This window comes from Zeus faber (genome assembly GCF_960531495.2).
Source record: "Zeus faber genome assembly, chromosome: 13".
In the NCBI taxonomy this organism is placed as follows: Eukaryota; Metazoa; Chordata; class Actinopteri; order Zeiformes; family Zeidae; genus Zeus; species Zeus faber.
This window is the reverse complement of record NC_137198.1, coordinates 5,819,246-5,842,827: the sequence shown is the minus strand read 5'-3', so window position 1 is coordinate 5,842,827 and position 23,582 is coordinate 5,819,246. Positions and strand designations below refer to the sequence as shown.

At 50.3% G+C, this 23,582-nt stretch overlaps 1 protein-coding gene across 1 annotated transcript; it reads right to left on the bottom strand.

The window, feature by feature from the left end:
* Positions 1-5,911: 5,911 nt before the first annotated feature.
* Positions 5,912-22,594, bottom strand: gng2 (guanine nucleotide binding protein (G protein), gamma 2). The gene is made up of 4 exons (XM_080011822.1): positions 22,414-22,594; positions 13,064-13,140; positions 7,636-7,754; positions 5,912-6,941 (listed from the first exon to the last, which is right to left on the bottom strand). Exons 3-4 carry the CDS (start codon positions 7,720-7,722, stop codon positions 6,813-6,815), a joined length of 216 nt encoding a protein of 71 aa, XP_079867948.1. The 5' UTR covers positions 7,723-7,754; positions 13,064-13,140; positions 22,414-22,594; the 3' UTR covers positions 5,912-6,812.
* Positions 22,595-23,582: the final 988 nt, after the last annotated feature.

Below are 23,582 nucleotides of genomic sequence, written 5' to 3'. Positions count from 1 at the left end.
GAGATTTCGTATAATTCTTAATCAACATATTTATTATTTTTCCAGAACATTACCGTGTCCAGTCGGGATGCTACGTCACACGGTCTGTTATGGACACGTTCCGTGCGCTCCCTGCGGTTCAACACCGAACCGTGAATCGGATTTTTCCTTATTTTAAGTTATTTATACCGGTAATGCATCTGTTGATATGCGCGGCCTATTATTGCATACTAGCATACATGTCAGATCTCCCATATAGGAGCCTTTCTGTGTGGAGGACAACACTCTGGTCACTCTGGTTCCAGGACAACAGCCTCCACCTGAACGTCAGCAAAACTAAGGAGCTGATTGTGGATTGGTGATTACTGGGACTTCTGTGGACAGGGTGAGCAGCTGCGAGTCCACATCACAGAGGACTGGACATGGACAACAGACAGTTACAAACAGACACTCTGGTGAGAAAGGCGAGGCAGCGTCTTTACCACCTCAGGCAGCTGAGGAAATTCCGGGTGAGGATTCTCGGTGAGGATCCTCAAGTCCTTCTACTGTGGAGCAGTGGAGAGCATCCTGACAGGCAACATCACTGCCTGGTTTTGGAACTGTACTCCGTTGAGTCCATATTAAATCAAAACAGCCAGCTCTGCATTTAGTTTGGGAAAGTCAGCAGACAATGCATCCTGCATCTGAGAGATGGCCGTGTTGAGTCCATATCAGTACCCGCAGCAAACATACTTCCATTTATCCCTGCTACAGCCCTTTCATTTATCTGGTGTTTAGGCCACATTCGGTATATATATTTTTTTTTTTCATTTTTATTTAATATCGTTTTTTAGCCTGATTTTTAGCTTGTAAAACTATTTTTGTATGTTCCCCTGATTGCGTAAATGCACCAACCCAGCCAAATTCCTCGTACATGAAAATGTATTTGGCCTAAAGAATGAATGTATATTAATCAATATAATAAATATTTTGCTATAAAAATGACAGGGAATATCATTTCTCCATGTCCACCAGGGAACCAGCAGATGGCGCCCTATGTCATGTTGCAGCCAATTCTTAATAAAAAACATGAGGGTTTTGTTTTTAGATGAAGCAAAGCTCTTATGAAACCTCTTATTTAGATTAAACATACTTGTTATGAACTGCAGTATGAGAAATGTCTTTTTTTTTATCCCTGAAACGAAATGAGCAGATGTGTTGTTTTACCCTAAAGCTGCTGCTGTCTTCAAAGACAGGTGAGCCTGTTGCTTTATTTAGACACACTTTATAACTACTATAATCTACAAAACAGCCAGCTCTGCATTTAGTTTGGGAAAGTCAGCAGACAATGCATCCTGCATCTGAGAGATGTCCGTGTTGAGTCCATATTAAATCAGTGTTATTTTAATATTTGGGCACGTCCAGATGGATGCTGCCCCTTTTCATACAATCTCCACAAGAAAAGTAATATAGAGGAAGTAGTAGTTTGTCCATTTCATGCAATATCTATAATGATACAAACACAAACATTCAGAAGTCACATCACAGCACAGTTTACTTGATAGTGGTTTTATACAAATAGTATAAAGAAGGTTTGTATCTGAAAGAGACAAACAGCATCACATTTGTCAGATAGGTGTCGATATACAGAGACTGATTTCCAGAAAGGTGTTTCGAAAGACTTTCACACAGTTGAGCTTTTTCAAACTTGCCATTAAAAAAAACTTTTACTAATCTGTTGGTGTAAAAAAAAAGGTTAAATAAATCACAGACAGGTATAGAAAGCTGTCGCAGTCAAATGTAAAGTTCCAATCGACGTAAAATAAACAAAACAATAATAATAAACGTTGCAATAACCAGTTGGTGTCCAGCTATAGGCCCGGTCTTGTTTAACGTCCTGCTCCACCCACCCACAAAACAAAGAAAACAAGAAGTAAGCGCAAAAGCTTTGTGTCAGAAGTGGGATTCGAACCCACGCCTCCAGGGGAGACTGCGACCTGAACGCAGCGCCTTAGACCGCTCGGCCATCCTGACTCATTGGGGCCGTTGGGGACCATGCAGTAGTTCCAGACCCACCGTGTACGCATGCGCGAGTTTAAGCGACGGACGAAAGCGTTGGTCCGGTGAACGGTAAGACGGCGCCGTTGAAAGAGAAAACGTTTTCAACAATGATAACAATCATAATAATATAGCGGTTTTAACATGTCATTCCTTCACCATAACGTCTGAATGAAGAACGTTATATTTCAGTGGCAGGGCTTTTTCTTTCAGCATCTCCCGCAAATGATGTGAACTACTTTGTAACTCCGTGTTTTACAAAGTGCAAATTAGATCAAGTTGAATTAGACTTCGCTTAATACTGACCTGCGGTACTTTCATGTAGAATGGGGATGATTTGTCCAAAAACAAGTCTTGATTTTTCGTTAAAAATGGTCTTAAATGGTCTTCATCTTCTTCTTCTTCTTCTTCTTCCGGCTGCTCATCGCGCAAAACATTTTTTATACTATATACACTGTACTGTACAAACTATATGTACTATATACACTGTACTGTATATACTATATACACTGTACTGTACATACTATATGTACCATATGTACTATATACACCTCATCCCATCACCGTTCTCAGTCTCAGTCCGTTCCGTGCTTCCCCTGCGGTTGAAAACTGACGCGTGGTACCGACTTGACGGTGTCACTGTCGTGTGAGGCCACCGGACGAGCTGCCTGCCGTTGTGGTCAAGGGCAAAAAGCACGTTGTTGTCGGAATGTCCAACACTGAACCGTGAATCGGTACCGACATGACGGTATAGCTGCGGTGCTAGTCCACCGGACGCGTTAGCTTCTCTTGAACCAAGGGGTAAAAGCACATAGTTGTCAGAAGTGGGATTCGAACCCACGCCTCCAGGGGAGACTGCGACCTGAACGCAGCGCCTTAGACCGCTCGGCCATCCTGACTGCTTGCCAAGCCGTGGGCGGGGCCATCCAGCAGCGCCAGAGGGGTGTCTCGTATTTCGTATGTTGCCAAATGATTTTTCCATATTTTAGGTCATTTACACCGGTAATGAATCGGTTGATATGCGCGGCCTACTATTGCATACATGTTTACGAATCAAAACATTAGTAGTATAATAATATTCACCAACTATGTTTTTATTTTTATTCAGCAACGCGGTGCAGCAACCATACTTCCACTTACCCCTGCTACAGCCCTTTCATTTATCTGGTGTATGCAGCACATTCTGTGTATTTGATATATTTCGTTTTTTATTTCATATATTGTGATTTTTAGCCATATCTAATTCATTCACTATAAGTCTGAATGAAGAACGTTATATTTCCGTGGCAGGGCTTTTCTTTCAACATCTCCCGCAAAGGATTTGAAATACTTTGTAACTCCATGTTTTTAAAAGTGCAAAATAAATAAAGTTGAATTACACTTTGCTTAATACTGACCTGCGGTACTTATATTTAGAATGGGATGATTTGTCCCAAAACAAGTCTTGATTTTTCGCTAAAAATTGTCTTCTTCTTCTTTTGGCTGCGCGCGTCACCTTTTATAGACTATATACACTGTACTGTATATTCTATGTATACTATATGTACTATATACTATATACACTATATGTACAATATATACTATATACACTGAGCTATACACGGAACTCGGTCGTTAAGTGAGGAGTACCTGTAAATAACGTCCAAAAACTCAGTGCAGTTGTATTCACTGGTGCTGTGTGTGATTCCATCTTCTCTTATGGCTTAAAAGCCTGCATCACAGCATTACATGAGCTGCACACCTCTTCACTACACCATCAAATTAAACCTGTTTCCCCCACAGGAAGGTTTGGCCCTAACGGCCCATTTCACTTTTTCTAATGTGTTAATTTGGTGGCGATTTCGTATAATTCTTAATCTCTTAATTCTTAATAGACCTTATCCACAGATGCGTTATAGCAGAGCAACCACAGCCATGCAAATGAGCACTGACGATAATCAGTGTAAGTTGTTGCTCACACGAATCACACGTCTGTTGTTAGGTTCAGTGTATCTGCTGCACCTACTCAGTAGTTTCCAAGAAGGTTGATCCATCTGTCTGTCTGTCTATCCTTCTATCTGTCTATCTATCTGTCCATGTATGTATGTATGTATGTATGTATGTATGTATGTGTCTATCTATCTATCTATCTATGTCTGTCTGTGTGTAGGCATACAGCAGTTTTATATTAATAAATGTTTATATTAATAATAAAAATAAAAAACCTTCATTCACTTTATAAATATACACACATTTTATTCAATTAAAGACTAGAAAAGTCACTTATTTTAATAATGCTGGCAGCCTCATGGCGCGCATGCGTACACGGTGGCCCTGGAACTGCCGATATTGGATGTATCTGAAAGCGGCCAAGTTTATGGAAAGCAAAATTGTCCCCGAAACGCTACAAATCACCGTTGACATTTTACGCCATCAACGTGTTTTGTTTTTTATTTTCAAACGCGCGACAAAATCTAAACGTTTCTAGAAAACCAACTGCCACGCTCGTATCCGCGCCTCGTGTTTTAGTTCCGAGTTTAAGCTCAGCACCGCCCCCGGGCGTCCGGAGGCTGGAAGCGCCAGCGTTTGTAAGGTAGGTCAATAAATGAATCGCCACGGGTGGAATGGCGCCGCACGTCCGCTTGTGCCGCGCAGCCCGGTCGTGGATGTGTGGACGCCCCGCGTTGTCGCTTGGGGACGTTTGAACGACCCGCTCGCTCCGTCAGCGTCCGGTTTACCGCGCTCACCGAGGGGCGAACGGCAGAGGAACCTGCCCTTCTCCGCTCCGATGTTGCTCCGCCGTGATTGGTCAAATGCGGCAGCGCCGGGAGGAATCCGCCCAGGCGATTGGTCGCGGAATGTCGGAGCCGCGACTGTGATTGGACCAAATTTTCCAAGGTTTCGGAACGTTGGGAGTCGAATCCCGCTCCTGACAATGTTTTCTTTGAGCTTTAAATCATATTGTCTATCTTGCCAAATGATATTACCTTATTTTAAGTAATCGATATAGTCTTTTTTATTAAAAAAATATTACATGTTTACAAATCCATTGTGTATATTAGTAATATAGTAATATTCACCAAATATTTTCTATTTGTATTCACCAACTCAGTACCCGCAGCAAACATACTTCCATTTATCCCTGCTACAGCCCTTTCATTTATCTGGTGTTTAGGCCACATTCGGTATATATATATATTTTTTTTTCATTTTTATTTAATATCGTTTTTTAGCCTGATTTTTAGCTTGTAAAACTATTTTTGTATGTTCCCCTGATTGCGTAAATGCACCAACCCAGCCAAATTCCTCGTACATGAAAATGTATTTGGCCTAAAGAATGAATGTATATTAATCAATATAATAAATATTTTGCTATAAAAATGACAGGGAATATCATTTCTCCATGTCCACCAGGGAACCAGCAGATGGCGCCCTATGTCATGTTGCAGCCAATTCTTAATAAAAAACATGAGGGTTTTGTTTTTAGATGAAGCAAAGCTCTTATGAAACCTCTTATTTAGATTAAACATACTTGTTATGAACTGCAGTATGAGAAATGTCTTTTTTTTTATCCCTGAAACGAAATGAGCAGATGTGTTGTTTTACCCTAAAGCTGCTGCTGTCTTCAAAGACAGGTGAGCCTGTTGCTTTATTTAGACACACTTTATAACTACTATAATCTACAAAACAGCCAGCTCTGCATTTAGTTTGGGAAAGTCAGCAGACAATGCATCCTGCATCTGAGAGATGTCCGTGTTGAGTCCATATTAAATCAGTGTTATTTTAATATTTTGGCACGTCCAGATGGATGCTGCCCCTTTTCATACAATCTCCACAAGAAAAGTAATATAGAGGAAGTAGTAGTTTGTCCATTTCATGCAATATCTATAATGATACAAACACAAACATTCAGAAGTCACATCACAGCACAGTTTACTTGCTAGTTGTTTTATACAAATAGTATAAAGAAGGTTTGTATCTGAAGGAGACAAACGGCATCACATTTGTCAGATAGGTGTCGATATACAGAGACTGATTTCCAGAAAGGTGTTTGGAAAGACTTTCACACAGTTGAGCTTTTCAAACTTGCCATTAAAAAAACTTTCACTAATCTGTTGGTGTAAAAAAAAAAAATAAAAAAAAAAGGTTTAACAGAGCTGTTTCAGTAAAACACAGACAGGTATAGAAAGCCATCTAAGTCAAATGTAAAGTTCCAATCAACGAAAAAATAAACAACAATAATAATAATAATAAAAAAAAGCAAACATTCCAATAACCAGTTGGTGTCTAGCAGTAGGCCTGGTCTTGTTTATTGTCCTACTCGACCCACCCACAAAGCAACAGAACATTTGGAAGTTCCAAAAGAACCACAAAATATATATTTTTTATGTATTTTCTATTTGTCTTTTTTTTCCTATACACATCACAACCCCGTGGACCCGGCAGGCTGCGCCGTCGTCCGTCACATATCTGGGCTTTTTTTTTTTTTTTTTAATTTTCATCATAATCCACATTATCCTTAAGTGTCGCCTAGAGGCAGCTCCCTTCAACATGCTGCGCACCACGCCCTCCGAAAGCCGCCACCGCCGCCGCCCCCGAAAACGCACACATCTTTTAACTCTGCCGTGTTTTTTTTTGTATTGTTTTGTTTTTTTTGGAAATTTCACTCTCCCTAGGTGCCGTTCGAGAAAAAAGGGGGGGGGGCAGTTATCGCCTTGCCCTCCCGCTAGAAGAATATCTACGTGTTGTGAACGTTCCCCGCTCAAACCCCACCCACCCCCGCACCGGGCAGACAGCTGAAGGGCCGCGCCCGGGTCTCACAGGATGGCGCAGAAGAACTTCTTCTCCCGGAACGGGTTCTCCGACGCCGGCACCGGCGACAGCAGCGGGTCCTCTTTGGCGTGGGCTTCGCAGTAGGACATCAGGTCCGCCGCCGCTTTCGACACCTGCGAAAGACGGGGAGGGCACGCGGACGGGGCGTCACCGACGGGGCCAGGTAATCGAACGGAAAGACGTGCACATGTCAAAGTCTGTCCTAAAAGGTGCGGCCGCAAGAGCTGTTGTTAACGGGCCCTGTGGAATACTCCATTCTGATTGGCCAGTAACGGCAGTCGGCGGTCGCTCATTTCTGAATAACGACCGTCAATCTGTTTATAATGACCGTTGCCACTGGCAACCACGTCTTCGCCTGGCTTCACGTCCCTTGTATCGCTCCACTGATGTGCGGTTGCTAAGACTAGCCGGTGGCGCCATTTTATGGCACTACATGGAAACTACAGCGGAAGAATTGAGATGAACGCAGACGTCAGTATCAATATCCCCAACGCTCCATTCAGCATCTCAAGCTCAATGCTAGACATACTAGTTATGAAATAATTTTGAATGAATATTTTGTGTCAATGTATTAATTTATTTCGTAAGCAACCTTTACCACCGTATCGGTGTGATAAAGGACTGTCTTGTATCGCCTTTATTACTTATTCTCACGGCAGCAATAAAGAACGATGCTGCTCACATGCATTAAGAAAGCCTTTCAAATCAGTGAACATTCAAGGCCCTAAAATACCAAAACCAAAAATACCAATCCATAACCATGCAAGGGACTTCCGTCATCAGCGATGTGGCGCGGCGTGAGCTCACTTTTATCCTGTCAATGTTGGCCTCCATCTTCAGCTGCTCCACCAGCTTCCTGGCCTGTGCGATGCTTGCGGTGTTATTGCTCGCCATGGGCCTAATCGATCAGGTGTCGTGTAGGGCGTCTGCGGGAGATAAAGGCTTTTCGTCACTTCCAAAAAGATTCAAAGTCAGGGACGCCGAGATGTTAGAGGCAACGCGGGAAAAATGGCAAGAATGGCGAGGAGGCACATTAGTGACACATTCCCTTCATTATCACGTTCCCGTGCGTACACGTACACACACGCATACTGCACACTCTCATAAACAACACACTCAGAAAGAGTATTATTTGCGGCATCAGTTGCTAGGCAGCGCTCGGCAGTGAGGGGGTGGGAGTGGAAGTGGGAAGACAGACCGACGGGGCTCGGCCCATCACTATATTTGAAACGGGCGTTATTGGTTTCTACCAATCAATCTCTGGCGCTTCAGTCTCTGGTGCTGACTGTGGAGATATTTTCGAGTGGCTCGTGGTGGTGGTGGTGGGGGGGCGGTCACCGGGTTCACCCTCATTTACAGCCCACCCAAGGTATTACCTCGCCCTCTTTCGCCAAGTGTGAAGGACGATACGCCGATAAATCAATGCAGCTCGTCTTTGAGGCGAGGCAACTGATGTTTAAAGGGAACCTCGGCTATTTATCCACCTGAGCCTTTTTTACCAACCTTTGTGAGTCGGGGCAATTCGGAGTAGGGGCAATTGCGCTCACAAAAGAACGTGGTCGTGACTGACCAGTCACACTACGTGTCGCAGAGATTCTATCGATAGCGGATCGATTGAAAGGTTTCCGACGCCAATAACTCGGGTTGACTCCGAATGACCCCAAAAAAAATGTGGTTTACCGCAGGTAAAAAAAATAAAATAAAAATAGCCCTTTAATCAGCTTCGTTTTCCGGTGTCAAACAGGTAAATTCTCTTTGAGGCCTAAAATAGTCTGTTCGTCGCCCCGAAAAACAATCGACTGGCGGCGTCTTGTCTCGCGACCCCTTTGATGAGGCGCAAACAAGCTGTCGGAAGCCCCGAACAGCGCCCCGCCCGGCCGGATCAATCCCCTCCCGGCGCTCGGAGCCAGCGGGGGGCGGGGACTGATCCCGGCGAGGGGCCGGGGTCGGGGGCCCAGCGGTGCGCCGCGGCACCTCTCCGTGCGGGCGAGCGCGCGGCCCCGGCTCCCTCTCGCTTTTCCTTTCACCCTTTAACCAGGTCGATCACGTTTGCTCGTCCTTAAACATCTAAATTCACTATCCACCAATTTTTCTTTTTTTTCTTTGCGTTTTTGATTCAGGGACGTATCATCTTGGGCGTTAATCTCGGTCTCCCATTGGCGGAACGATTTTTTTTTTTCCCTTCAGCAGTTTGTGTTTGTGTATCGATTTTTAAGACTTTAAATCCAACGACATAGACACAACGACAACAACAATATACACTCCCATCCCCCCCTCCCCCTTTCCCACCCTACCTATCTGTCCAGCCTCCATATCTTCAATTATTTAGTCCAGAAGGGACGAATAAAATGAAAAATAAAAACAGGTCAAGTCTGCGTAGAGTAGGAATAAAGTAAAATAAAATAAAAACACACAGTGAAAATAAAATAAAATAAAATACCCTTTTGTGCAACTGACCTTAAAATTTCACATATTAAATGTACCTTTATACATGAAATATGACAAAGCGATTTTGGTCAACAGTAATCTATAGCCAGATGTTAAGTTGCCTATTCTTACATCAAGAAACAGTCATAACGAGACGTAGTTGCCCTTTAATTACTTTACAGCCTGTGTATTTTTTAAGAAATCAATAAGCGGATCCCGTACGCGGAGGACCTGTTCGACACGCCGCGTGAGTTTTTTTTTTGTTTTGTTTGTTTGTTTTTTTTGTCTTTTTAAACTTGTAGAAAGAAAAAAAACAAAAACAAAAACCGTCTTATTCATCGGCGCGGCCTCGCCCTGGAAAACCTGGGATTCCTCTCCGTGGCTCAGGAGACACAATTTCCCAACCAGGGTCCCATTGTTCCGAGCACCGGGGGGGTTGGTGGTGGTGGGAAAACAGATGAGATTTGTCACAATGGAACAGAATCTCCTCCGCGATTCCCCCGCCCTCGTAAAACCTCGGGAGGGGGGGGGGCGCTAGAAGCCAGACGCCGCACTCCCGGTGCGTGAGCGGCGTTGTGTAAACAGCCGAGATCCCGGTCGCTGCTTCACCTTGTAGGGTCATAGCCGCCGCTGTTTACAACCGAGGTGAGGACGGCGGCCGGGGGGTGGAGGACGCCGGAGAAAGCGAGGCAAGGGACCGTGAGACACCCCCCCCAAAAAAACTCACGCGGTGAGTCTTCGAAGCGCGTGTTTTTGGTCGTCAGTTCATCCGACTGGATTCTCTTTACAAAATGGGGAAAGAAAAAAATGACACGGCGCCAAAAGCTGTTCCCCGTTGATGACTGCATCCTGGGTGGAGCAAACTGCAGCTGTGAGGATTAATAAACTTTGTCGATGTGAAATGATTCAACGTCCACGCCGTATGTCCCGCCTCCCTGGCACGAGCCTCCCGGTGGAGAAAACCTTTCCCGGGGACGTCTTGAGCTTGACGCCCGTGTCAATGTGGCGTCGTTCTCATGCAACACACATTTAAAACTTTTTTTTTTTTTTGTGTTTGTTTTTTTTGTTGTTGTTTTTTCTCCCCGTTCTGTGGAAATGGGGCAGGGACTCACAACAAGGACGCCGCGGCGATGAGCGATGAGCGACGAGCGACGAGCGACGAGGAGCTTGTTTTGTAACGAGGCCATAATATCATCAAGTGGTTTGACTCCCGGGGGAAACGTTGAAACAGGCCACGGTATCATCAGCCTATTGATAGGGGCCGCCGCTTCCCAAAAGTAGGCCTTTAATATTCACGTTTAAATAGTGGGATAGTGACACAGCAGAACTAATTAGAACTGAGATGATGAAAATATGCACTTCAAATACATTCTCAAAAAATGGTATTAATTACCCATTAAAATACACATCAATCCTTTGATTTAGGATTTTTTTTTCCATGTGTATTTGAGAACATTAAAACAACAATTTCTGGAGTAAACACAGAGAGAAAAAACATCCATAAGGTAAATAATAATAAATAATATAATATATAAAGTAATATTTTAAAAACGCCCCACTCATAATGTCCTCATGAGAGGCTTGCAGGTGTCTTATGGGGTCCTCTTATATTACATGTACTGTGCAGGAGACAAAACACAGGCGAGGGCTTCTTTAATCGACGATGCACCTTTAAGAAAATAATAGATTTTGCATTTGTGTGTCAGCGCAATTTAGATGTCAGAGCCCGCGTCGCCGACCGTGCACGACACACACAAAGTGTAAGACGTCCCCGTCTGTTGTCGAGGACGGCTCCAAAAATCCCACCCCCCCCACCCCCTGCTCCGTGACTTTGTGCACAAAGCCATCTTTCAATCCACTGTCATCGGAGCGTCGGGAAAATGCCACTCAATGACATTTTCCTCCTTCTGAGGGAGGGGTCGGAGGACGGCGGCGGTGCATTATCTCCATTTGCCCTTGTGCTCCCCGCCAAGAAAAGCCGCTGCGGCGGAGGCCGCTAATGAGATGGCGGGCGAGCGCTGAAGCGGAAACATTCGTGGGGGATCTTTAGAATTTTTCGCCAACGGAGACGGAGCAGTCGGGGGCCGTGCACACGGCAGCGGGCGAGGATGAGTTGTATTGCCAAGCAAATCGGCTGAATGAAAACGGCTTGGCCCGCCCTCCCCGCCGGCGGCTTCCCATAATACCACCCCGAGGTGTCACCTGCCGCGTCGACGCGCCGATAGCGGCGACACGACAACAGGCGGCGATAAGCAGCGCACGCAGATCCGCGCGCCGCCTTAACTGTGGCGGCTGCTGACGCCTGGGCAGCTGCCCGGGTGTAAACCCTCACGGGCGTCGGCAGGGCGGTACCGTCGCGAAACCATGAACCCAGCAAGGACAAGCGGAACCGGGAAAGCTATTTTCAATGTGCAGGAGCTGATCTCTTGCGGGTCCCAGTTTGAAAAGCTTGTTTTAGGTGCACGATGGTATGCACTGCACTGCTGCCGCACGATTGGCCGATCGGAACACTGCATCAATAAGCAGGTGAACGGCTGTTGGGCTTGGGCGATCCGCCATCGGCTGAGTCTGTCGGCGATTGTTTTTGTTTTTTTTGGGGTTGATTTTTTGCGTGATTCTGGTCCTCGTATTTAGCTATCTTAATGCTCCGTTTCCTTGAGAATTCAACTGGGATAATGATTCACCTCGCCTTTAAAACCCGGTGTGTTGCCGCCGACAACAACACAATGACTTCTCCGTGTCATTTACTTCCTGGTGAAGTCATGTGCGCTGTTTGTTTTGATTGGATAGTGCTCGCTTTTTCGACAAACCGCGCGGCCAATCAGGAGCTCGATTACTATCCGCCGCAGTCCGCCAATCCGAGGAGAGGTTCTCGGCCATATCCGATCGGCTTCAAGCCGTGTGCAGCTTTCGGTTCGTGTCGACGCTTAAGACGGTAAGTTTTGCCTTTTTTTTTTTTTTTTCCCGGCGCGATGGTCGCAAAGAATTGTCCAATGCCAAGTGGAGATGGAGGTTGGCGACTCTCGACACCGGCGCCGGATATTATTGTTGTAGACGGAGGTGAGGAGGAGCAGTAGATGCATCCCAGGCCCGATCAGCGAGAACAGTTTCGCGAAACACATACGACCCGACCAGCGACGTGGACATGAAGGTTTTTGCGATTTGGCCCGTTTTGCTGATGGCTTGTCTTACGCCATCGGTGCCGCCATCTTTACTCCTTTAAGACGGAGGCGTACTTTAAAAGACGTAAGAAAACATCTCCTTGAATGCCGTTGGAATACCCAAAGAAGAACGCTGTTTACTTCTTTATAGACAGTATTATTCCACGTGGTTACCTGGCACCGATTTCTGGCAGCGAGTTGCCGGAAACAGAAATAAAAAAACAGCAAACAATGTCGGCGCTGTAAGGAACGCAATTGCGACAGCGAGAGGAGTCGGCTGTGGCTTTGGATTTCAAGATAAAAAAAAAACAAAAACGAAAAGGAGGTTGACCCGGAAAAAGGAGGCGGAAGGGCATTTGGACCAACCGCAACGGGGGGAGCTCTCAGAGCGAGGAAAAGACAAAAGGCAAAGTTCTCCTCGGGGCGCCTTGCGCCCGAAAATACAGAGGGAACCCGAATCGCCGCCTCATTTTGTCCTTCTCTTGTTCCGAACATGTCTTTTCGGTCAGAAAGTCCGACATCTCTCTCAGCGTGCCTCCGCCCCGATTCCCCGTCCGCTGGAACAGAGTTTTTCCCGTTGCGAATGGACCGATCGCTCCTTCTCCTTCCGCTAATTATTCGGCCCGCTCCCCTCCGTCTTGACTTACCTTGTCTGCTCACTCCCCCGCACTCTGCTCTGTGGTTAGCCTGCTGTTCAGTCAGCACTTTGTGTTCGCCACACTCTCTAGAAAAAGGAGCGAGAGAGAGAGAGAGGAAGGGGGAGGGAGGGAGGGGGAGAGAAAGGGAGAGAGGGAGGGAGAGAGGGAGGACCATTGAGAACACGGGCCTTGCACGCCTCCATACCTTCATTCCAGCCAAATTACGCTGCAGAGCCTCCGACATCTGATCACCATGTGTCAGAATGTCACATCGGCCTCCTACAAAACGCTGAGAAGCTCCGGGGCGGGAGGGACCCCAACCACATGTGCACACACACACACACACACACACACACACACACACACACACACACACACACACACACACACACACACACACACACACACACACACACACACACACACACACACACCCCGAAGCGAGAACATCACAGGCACCACGGAGAGGCCACTGGACCTGATTAATATCTTGGTGCCGGGAATTAGTCGATGCCGCCGCCAAATACAAAATGTCCCAGGCCTTGTTTTTGCCTCGTGTCTGTCTCTGTCTGTGTGTCTGGGCCTCCCTCCCTCCCTCCTTTTATTTTTCCAGAATGGATCTGTTTCAGAACACATCTGGGACGTTTTTTTAGCTGAGTTTTCTGCTGCTTCTGATAAATGGGCCAATTACTCTAACAGAGTGGATCTGCAGGGTGGGGGGGGGTTCTGTCAATGTGGAGTCACGCGTGCATCACGCTACAGCCGCCGCAACCCCGAGGAACGTCGGGATCCGGGGACGGAACATTCTAGGGAAACGGCGGCTAATCCAGAGGAGAGCAATCTATTTTGTCAGCGCGGCGATTCTGCCAATACACATCCACCCTGGTCCACACGGCAGGCAGGCTGGGGTAGCACAGCACGTGGAGCCTCCGCGTGGAAGGTCTAGTGTTTGCCTAAGGTCTTCAGGTAAAACAAGCAATCGTGCAAATATCCTCAAATGCCATGTGATGTGAGCAAATGTTTGAATGTACACGTCGAACAGACGGGGAAATATCATCATCAGCTTCATCTTCGGTCAAGTAATATTTTACCCAAACCCTCCGTCCGTGCATCTTAGTTTTGTGTTGTGGCTGAATGATGTCGCTTGTGCGCTGACGGAGGGGAGAGGGGGGAGAGGGTGAGGAGTGACGGATTGGGACGCTCGTCTGCGTAGTTTGCCCGAATTGAAAGCTTCACATTTTAGGAATAAGTAATGGCCTCCCCATAGTTATCAGGGCCAATCGTTTAAAAATACGAATCACTCCATTCCCAAAAACATAACCTTTGTCTTCAAAGATGAGAATTTTCTTCAATAAGTTGCACATTTCTGGTTGAGAACCAGGGCAGTGGGTGGTGTTAGGTATTGTGGATATTGATTCTGGGACTCAATAAGTTAAAAGTAAATTCCCTTCGAGACACGGCATTTTAGCGGGCAAGATTGGAGACGGATCGAGGTGTAGGTCTCTTTCTTTCTTTCTTTCTGTCTCTTTTTTTCTTTCATTCTTGGCATTTAACTGTCATGGCATTTATCTGAACAACAGAGAGAGAGAGAGAGAGAGACAGCGAGAGACAGAGAGACAGGCAGAGAGAGACAGACAGAGGGACACTGCGGAATGAAAGGGAGGGTTAGAACGAGAGGCTACAAAGTGGGACATCAGTGATCCGGCTCTCCCCCGTGCTCAGGCCTTCTGCTTCCCTCTCCTCCCTCCAGTGCAGACAGGTGTTTAGCGATGACAAAAGGCCCCCGGCTCCTCCTGTCCCGCTGCTCAACCCCCTCCCCCGCCCTCCCGAATCAATAGTTCACTCATCTGCCCGGACCCTCTGCTCCCCCCTGGCCTCTCGGGGTCCCGCCTACCCCCTTCCCCGGGGTCTTCAGCGTGGAGGAACCTCCAAGGATGTGATTATGGCTGTCTCCTGACTCTGGGTGCCGGGTGATTATGCGCCGCGGGGCAGATCCCGGCCGACACAATATAATTCCGCGCCTGTCGACGGTGACAAACCCCGGTGCACTCCCGCACACGTCCACCCCCTCGACTCCTCGCTTCCACTCTTGGTCGCACCTCCCCCCGCTCTATTATATGTCTCTTATCTGTTTCCTCCCTCTCTCTCTCTAACCGGGTTGTAACGCACGCACGCCGCAAAGTGCCCGCAAAGAGCGGCGCCGCTGCCACACCGGCCTCAATGCATCGCTCTCCTTTGGGTTGCAGTCGCGTTTAAAGGCGTCCGGCAGCGGGCGCGCGAGGAGAGAGAGAGAGACAGAGAGAGAGAGAGAGAGAGAGAGAGAGAGTGTTTCGTCCGGGAAGGGAGTGCGTCGGCCCCCTGCAATGCCCTGGGCGTGAAATCAGAGCGTGGTAATTAAAATCTGTCCGTGGCCCCGGCCATCTGGACCCTGGAGAGAAACTGATTAACCCAGCAGTGCCCGCCGGGGAGGAGGAGCGGCGGGGACGCTGCGAGCCAACCGGGGCCCGACGCCGCTGGCTCCGTCTTAAAGGGCACGTGCATCCGGGGAGGCGTGCGTGTCGATAGTCTGTTTGTTTTGGGTGGATCATAGCGGAGGAAGGGTTGTAACGCTGCGCCGATCTGTACCTTCCGTTAACGCACCGTGGCGCTCCGCTCTCCTTCCACAGCTCGACTCCAAGCGTAATACTTTATTTCTCTTTCTCCCTCTCTTTTTTTTTTTTTTTTTTTACTTGAGTCGCGAGGCCCGACTCTTTTGTGCTGAGCTGGGATCTCTGCCCCTGCCCGTGCGATTCATGAAATCAATTACAAAAGCAAAAGATAAGTTTAACAACATGGACGTGAATCTAAAAGCAAGGGCCTTGAACAGAGTCCGTCTTTACTGCTCACCAATACTGATCTTTACAGGGGTTAGATATTTTTAAATGCATTATTGGCAAGAGCGCACTGTCCCACACACACACACACACGCGCACACGCACACACAGGCACACACACGCACGCGCGCACACACACACACACACCCGTCCTCCCGTTGACGTCAGCGCACGACACAAACACCGTGACACAATCCCCTGATGAGCCACCGGACAATGGGACGCGCGCCGAGATGTCGCCCGCATCGCGTGTGATGACGACAGCGTCTCCGTCCAAACCCGCGTGTACAAAGCAGAAAGATGGAGAGGAGGTGGAGATGGAGAGGTAGGGATTGGAAAGGAGGTGGAGATGGGGAGGAGGTGGAGATGGGGAGGAGTCGGCGATAGGGCAGTAGAGGTGCAACGCCTCACCAGCATAGGCTGGAATATAATTCATCAGGAAGGAGGATGGAGGATGGAGAGAAGGTGGAGATGGAGAGGGGGCTGAGATAGAGAGGATGAGGAGGTGGACAGGCAGAGAGGGATAGGAGGTGGAGATGGAGAGGAGATAGAGGTGGAGAAGAGGTAGAGGTGGAGAGGAGGTGGAGAAAGAGAGTAGGTGGAGACAAGAGGGAGATGGAGAGAAGGTAGAGATGGAGAGGAGATGGAGAGAATGTGAGGATGGAGAAGTAGAGATGGTGAGGAGGTAGAGATGACGATGTGGAGATGGAGAGTAGTTGGAGATGGAGAGGTAGAGATGAGAGAAGGTGAAGATGGAGAGATAAAGATGAACAAAGGTGGAGATGAAGAGGTAGAGATGGAGAGGAGGTAGAGATGGAGAGGAGACTGAGAGAAGGTAGAGATGGGGAGGCAGCGATGAGAGAAGGTGGAGATGGAGAGGAGGTGGAGATCGAGAAGTAGAGATGGAGAGGAGATGGAGGGAAGATAGAGATGGCGAGGAGGTAGAGATGGAGAGAAGGGAAGGATGGAGGTGGAGACGGGGAGGAGGTGGAGAGAGAAGATGGAGATGCAGGGACGGTGGAGATGGAGATGCAGACAAGGCAGAGATGGAGGTGGAGACAGAGGAGTTGGAGATGGAGAGGAGGTGGAGATGGAGGCGGAGGTGGAGATGTGAGGGAATCGTCCTGCCGCTGTGACCGCAGCGGGAGCAGCAACATGAAGCTCAGCTGCTGGAGTTATTAATGATCAGGAGGATATTGACTATTGAAGGTAATACAGCACCGGTCTCCGCCCTTGAATCTGAGAAAGGACATCCACCCGCCCCCATCAGAGCCTCATGCACGGACATACACACACACTGTCCACGTATCAATACACACACACACACGTACACACACGCACACACACAGACACACACACACACACACACACACACACACATACACACACACACACACACACACACACACACATCCAAGCACACACACACACACACACTCACACACACACACACACACACACACACATACACACACACACACACACACACACACACATCCAAGCACACACACACACACACACACTCACACACACACACACACACACACACACTAGCAGGGACACAAACTGAAACCACAGATAGTGGCAGGCATGTTATTTGTGGTATCAGTTGCTAGGCAGCTCGTGGAAGCGAAGGGGGAAAGGGAGCGAGTGGGAAGGCAGAGTGGGGGCTTTGCGCCGTCCAGGGCTTTCATTACGTCAAAGCAAATTGTAAGGTAATTCCGTGCGCAATTTAAAATGGCTTTATTCGCTGACGGTAGCGGCACCGGCGGCAGCGGCGCACGCGGGCGCGCGCGCACACCAACACACACCATATTGAAGCACACACACTCATGCAATTGAGGACGGGACGGACAAAGCCCGCTGTCGGGACGTAATCGTCCTGGGAAATGACGCTGCGTTTTGCACCTGAGCCTCCCTCTCCATCACTATTCGGCGAGGAGCTCGGAACCATGTGGCCCACGGGCTTTTTTTTTTCCCCCATTATTTTATATTGTTCAGGGTGGGGGGGTGGGGGGGGATTCCAATCCGGTTCTCTCCTCCATTAGCGGAAAGCAGCTTACCCCGGCGGAATAAAGATGAGGCGCAGGGTCGGGTCCAGGAACCTGCAGCCCCCCCGAACTGGACTACCGACCCAGGCAAGGCCGCCACGCTGCCCCTGCACTTTAGCTCTTACTCAGCAGGAGCGGAGCCGCCGTACACATCACTTTGACGCGTTCCTCCACCGCCGGTTGCGTGGGCCGGCCACAAAGGGAGACTCCATCAATTACCATTCTGTCGGCGGAGCAAGTTTAATGTTGCTTTTGAGGCACACTGGGTCTTGCGGTCCGCTCGGCACGGCGGCCCCCCGCTGGGGAAAAAATAAATGACATTGAGCAACCGAGATGGACGGAAGGGGCGAGGGTGTGGTTCAGTTGCATGCAAAACCCGATTCAAGGGGGGATTAGGGTTAGGGTTGGGGGGGGGGGGGCACAAGGATGGGAATGATTGACTTTCACGGATCGGCGTCCCCATGAGCATGGAGCTCCCGGTTGCATGCCAGGCTTTCCAAGGCTCCAAAAACACAGCGTTACGGGTGGATGTCTCGCTGCAGGTCAAAGAGTTTTCACCTGGCAGGGCCGCGAGGCGCCCGCAAGCAAACGTTCAGAGAAGACAAACGAAAAACGCTTCCTCGGATGAACCTGACGTGCACTTGACGTTGGAACCGCTGGACGCCGCCTCAACGACGAGCGTCGGCCCCCCGTGGCCGCCGGGTTTGGCGACGCCCCCCCCTTCCCCGGACCCCCGCTCGCGCCGACGTTTCGAGTCAGTTCATTTCGACGAGAGCGCTCCCCGATTGAAATGAACCGTGACGGAGGTCCTCGCCCCCAGAATTGCGGCGCCGTTGGCCGTCTCATCGGTGTCAGATGATTTTATTCCACAATTTAAGTTGTCACACAGAGGCTCCACGGTTTGCAGCGCTCCATGGGGCAGGAGAAGATACATCAATAATATTTCCACGATGTGTAAGTCACAGTACCCGGTGTCAGCCTGTGCAGCGGAGGTCGTCCTCCCCCGTTCGCGATCGAGGGGACGTGGCGCCCGATCGATCGATAGCAGAGGTGGAGAGGGGCGGAGGGGGGCCCTCTAGGAGGGCGGGGTTCGGCGCCGCCCCCGACCTGAAGGACGCCTTTTGATCGGGACCCGGCGCTTGTTCCGTCCGGTCTCCTCACCCTCTCCCCCCCTCCTTGATTGGGTACCGCGTCACATCACGGCCAACTTGATGTATTTTTAGCTGCCGTTCTTTTTTTTTGACATCAAAATATTCTTTCTCCCCTTCTTTTTGCTCTCTCTCTCTCTCTCTCTGTCTCCGTCCACCCCCTCCCACACCCCCCGTCCCCCGCTCGGCGGCTGAACATTGGGGCCGTGCGTAAGTGCCCGACTGTGTCCCTCGTGGCCCGACCACCTCCACCCACCACCATTCCATTAGCCCAGACATCTGTGCCACTCCTCGGCGCCGGGGCGGCCTTGCCCATCCCGCCCTTCCGGGGATGGAGGGACGGGGGGAGAGATGGAGCGACGGAGGGATGAGGAAGGGGCCGCAGCCCGCGCTGGGGACCCGAGGAGGGGCGGGGCGGGTTGAGCCGCCCACGACGCATCCCTCCCCCGGGGGGGGCTGAAGATGCGGGGGGAGAGGGGCTTTGGCTCCGGGGGGAAACATAAGATGTGTCTCTATTATGTTTATTAAACGAAACGAGCCGGGTGCAGCTGTGGGAGGGTGGGGCTGCTACGGGAGATTAGGGAAACAAGGAGGGTTTTTGGGGTTTTTTTCCTGCCGTTTAAATCTGGGTGGGATATTGAACACACACACAAAAAAAAACAAACACGCACAGGGGTCGAAACAATTTGTTACCACGCCGTCGTGAGAATAACACAAAGAGAAGGATACGCCGACGTGCGGAGTTACCAGGGTGAAAATGAACGGGCGAGATGGTCGGATAAAAGCCTCTTTTTTTTTTTTTTTTTCAAAAAAACAAAAAACAAACCAAAAAAAAAACCCGGTGGCATGTCGGCAACCATCTGGTGTTTATCCGTTAAAACGGTGAAAGGGTCGGTTATAGCTTTTCTGACGTGTGATTAATAGCTTCCCCTCAGACTTTTTAGGACCAAATTGGTCCGGCGCGCGCCGCGGCCCCGGCTCCGCTCGCCGCGTGCCAAGTCGTTGGCCGCGTTAAGCCTCGGCGGCGACCCCGGCGGCATTCTGGGACATTAGCGCGATTACCAGTTGCCCTGAGTGAGGAGGCATAAACAAGGTCTTCCTCTGGCATCCGTCGGCGCGCCAAGAATAACGCAGCCCGCCCGACCGCCGCGCTCCTCACAACATTACAAACATCCGGACTGTTTTTAGATTGCACCAGAGGAGAGAGAGGGAGGGAGAGAGGGAGGGAGGGAGAGAGGGAGGGAGGGACGCCGTGACGGGCGCGGCGGGCGGGAGAACGCGGCGCCGCGATTGGCCGAGCGGCGCAGTGCGTCGGGATGATCCTGCGCCGGACGCAGGGGAAGGTGTGTTTATTTCAGAGGTCGGGGGGGGGGCCGCCTGGCTTTTTCGGCGACGTCTACGTCCCGCCCTGAATACCCCGCGGAGGGGCGAACGAGGGCGGAGAGCCCGGTTGAGACGCCCATCCCGACTCGAGCCCCGTCACCAGATTTGTCCAATCTCGGACGGCGGAGCCCCAGGATTGGGTTCCAACGTCACCACGGTTACCGGCGAAAGACGGCGGGGGGGCGGGGTTTTGCGACGGTGCAAAGCCCTCCACCTGCGGTAACGGCTGTCTGCCGAACCTACGCGTGATCCGCCCCCGGTTCAGCTTGGAGCTCTGGTTCAGCCGGGGCTGCGATGAAAGGGAGGCTTTTGGGGTTTCTGGGCAAATTCCTTGGCCCCCGTTTCCCGTCTCGGCTCGGTCCAGAGGCAAATAAAATATTGACTTTTGGTTGGAGAGAATAAAGTGGAGCGGTGGGGTCAGAGCGGCCATTAAAGCCTGGATACTCATTTCTCTTGGATCGTCCGTCATCCTCTCCCTCTCTCCCTCTCTCCCTCTCTCCACCCCTTTCAGTCCCCCCCGCCCCCCCTTTGCCTTTATATGATTTATTTTTTTTTTGTCCATGAATCTAAATCTTCCATCTCCTCCTTGCGCGCGGCGCTGGCGCTTCGCCGCGCGCAAGGAGCTTTAGGTCTGAGAAGAAAAAAAACAAAAGACCGCCTCGCAACAGGCCGCGCACCTTCCGTGCAGCTCCTCGTCCTCCTCCACCTCCGCCTCCTCCTCCTCCTCCTCCTCCTCCTCACCGCCGCCCCTCCGGGGCCGGGGCCCGGACCCCGAGCGCTCGTGGCGTGATTCTCACGCTCGACTTGCGGCGTGCATTTTCTTTCTTTTTTTAACGCCCGCCGACGTACGCGAGTGAGCTACCGGACGGACGGACGCGGCGGACGGCGAAAAGCGGTGCTGACGATTGCGCGCGGGAGCTCCTTCCGTCCCCTTTTCGCGGCTTTCTTCGGCGGCCGTCTCCGTCTGGGAGCCTCCGAAACAGCTACCCCCCCGCCCTGCCCCCCCCCCCCCCCCCCACCACCACCACCCCCGCCCCCCGTCTGGTAATGGCCGCTCCGCACTGTGGCCCCGTGGAGGGAGGAGATGCTGCCTGGAGGAGACTCCCAATGCTCACAAAACCTCCCGGGAGTGACGCTGGATCCCTCCCTCCCTCCCTTCCTCCCCTCCCTTCCCCTCTCCCTCTCTATCTATCTTGCTCATCCAAACCCCCCCCCCCACCCCCACCCCCCCAAACAGATGCCCTTAATTTGGGCAGCTCCACATTGGAAGATCTGCTCTGGATGCTCTGGAGACGGAGCGGCAGAGAAAGGGGAGAGCGAGCTGCTGATCCCCTCCTCGTTTACATACGCACACACACACACACACACACACACGCACACACACACATCGTTGGGATGCAATGGATGTAAGCTTGAAGGAATGAAGCTATGTATGATAAATATATACAGAATACACACACACACACACACACACATAGAGGGTACACAGAGCACATTTTGTTGCACAACGGTGGCTTTAGCTTCACATTCTTGAAGGAGGAGGGGATTCCATGATGTAAACCAGGCACCCGCCCCACACACACACACACACAAGCGCGCGCATGCACGCACGCAGACACACACGCGCACACACACACACACACACACACACACACACACACAAAATCAAAGCTTGGATATAAGCGATGGTGCCGAACAACCCCCACCCCTTATTTCTGGACCTCGATCACGCCCTGCGTGGGGTTCCACTGTTCTACGCACCCGAACTAAAAACAGGAAAAAAAGGGAAGCAAATATGTGGATGTAGCCACCCAAGAAAAATGGCGTGAATTTCGGCTGTGTATAAATCCTGTGTGTGTGCGTGTGTGCGTGCGCGTGTGTGTGTGTGCGTGTGTGTGTCTTACCTTCCAAAGCGTCTTCTCTCCTAAACACATCCAGTCCAGTGGAATACTATCCACACGCTCTGCTCTGCTGCTCTCACACACTGACACACACACACACACATACACACACACACGCACACAGTCGGTCAGTCAGTCAGTCAGCCGGGCGAGCGAATACACACACTCCCTCTCTCTCTCTCTCTCTCTCTCTCTCCCTCCCTCTCTCTCTCTCTCTCTCTCTCTCTCTCTCTCTGGCTCTCAGTGCTCCAAGCTGAGAGACAACCCTCCCCGCTGCTCCCGAGTCTCCACCCTTCAGCCGGCGCAAACGCTCTGGCTGCAAGGAGCTTCCACGGGCCCTCCTCTTTCTCCCCCTCCCCCTCTCCCTCCCCCTCTCCCTGTCTATCTCCATCTCCGTCTCTCCCCCTCCCTCCCTTCCTGTCCCTCTCTATTTCTCGCTGCTGCTTGCACGCTCGCTCCGTTGCGCTCGGCATCTATCCGTCTCTCTCTCTCTCTCCATCCCTGTCGCTCAGTCCTTTCTCTCCATTCTTCTGCCCCCCCCCCCCTTTTCACTTCTCCCCTCCTTCCCTCTCTCCTTCCCCTTCGTCCCGCCGCTTTTCCCCGGTCCCACGGTCTCCTCGCCGGCTCCTCGGATACACTAGTCCGCCATCGTCTTCTCCATCGTTTCTCTACCTCCCTGTTGTGTTGTCCATACTCGCTGGTTCCTCCCTCCTTCCCTCCTTTCCTCCCTCCTTCCCTCTCTCTTTGACTCCCTCTCTCCCTCTACTGTTCCCCCCCCCCCCTCTTTTAGTACTCGCTGCCTCCCTCCAGTCTGGACTTTGGAATTGACTCGGTCAGAGCGGGCCGGATATTATTCCGCCACCGAGTCGGGTGCAGTCGGCTGCAGTCGGGTGGAGTGCGGCAACTTATTTTTAGGATTTTTGAAATGAATATCGAACATGAGACAAGATAAATAAATGTCCAATAAACACCACATCCTGTCTCTGAAACAAAACGATGAAAACGCCGCAGAATCGCAGTCGCGCTCTCGGGTTTGACTCTGGCCGGTGCCGAGTTGGACTCGTCCGCTTCAGGACGGGAAACCTCTCGGTCTCGGACGCGATTCCCAAGAACCTGGTTTGGACTCGGGTGCTCTTCACTCGGACACCGTCGCCGGGGTCGACCCCCGCCAA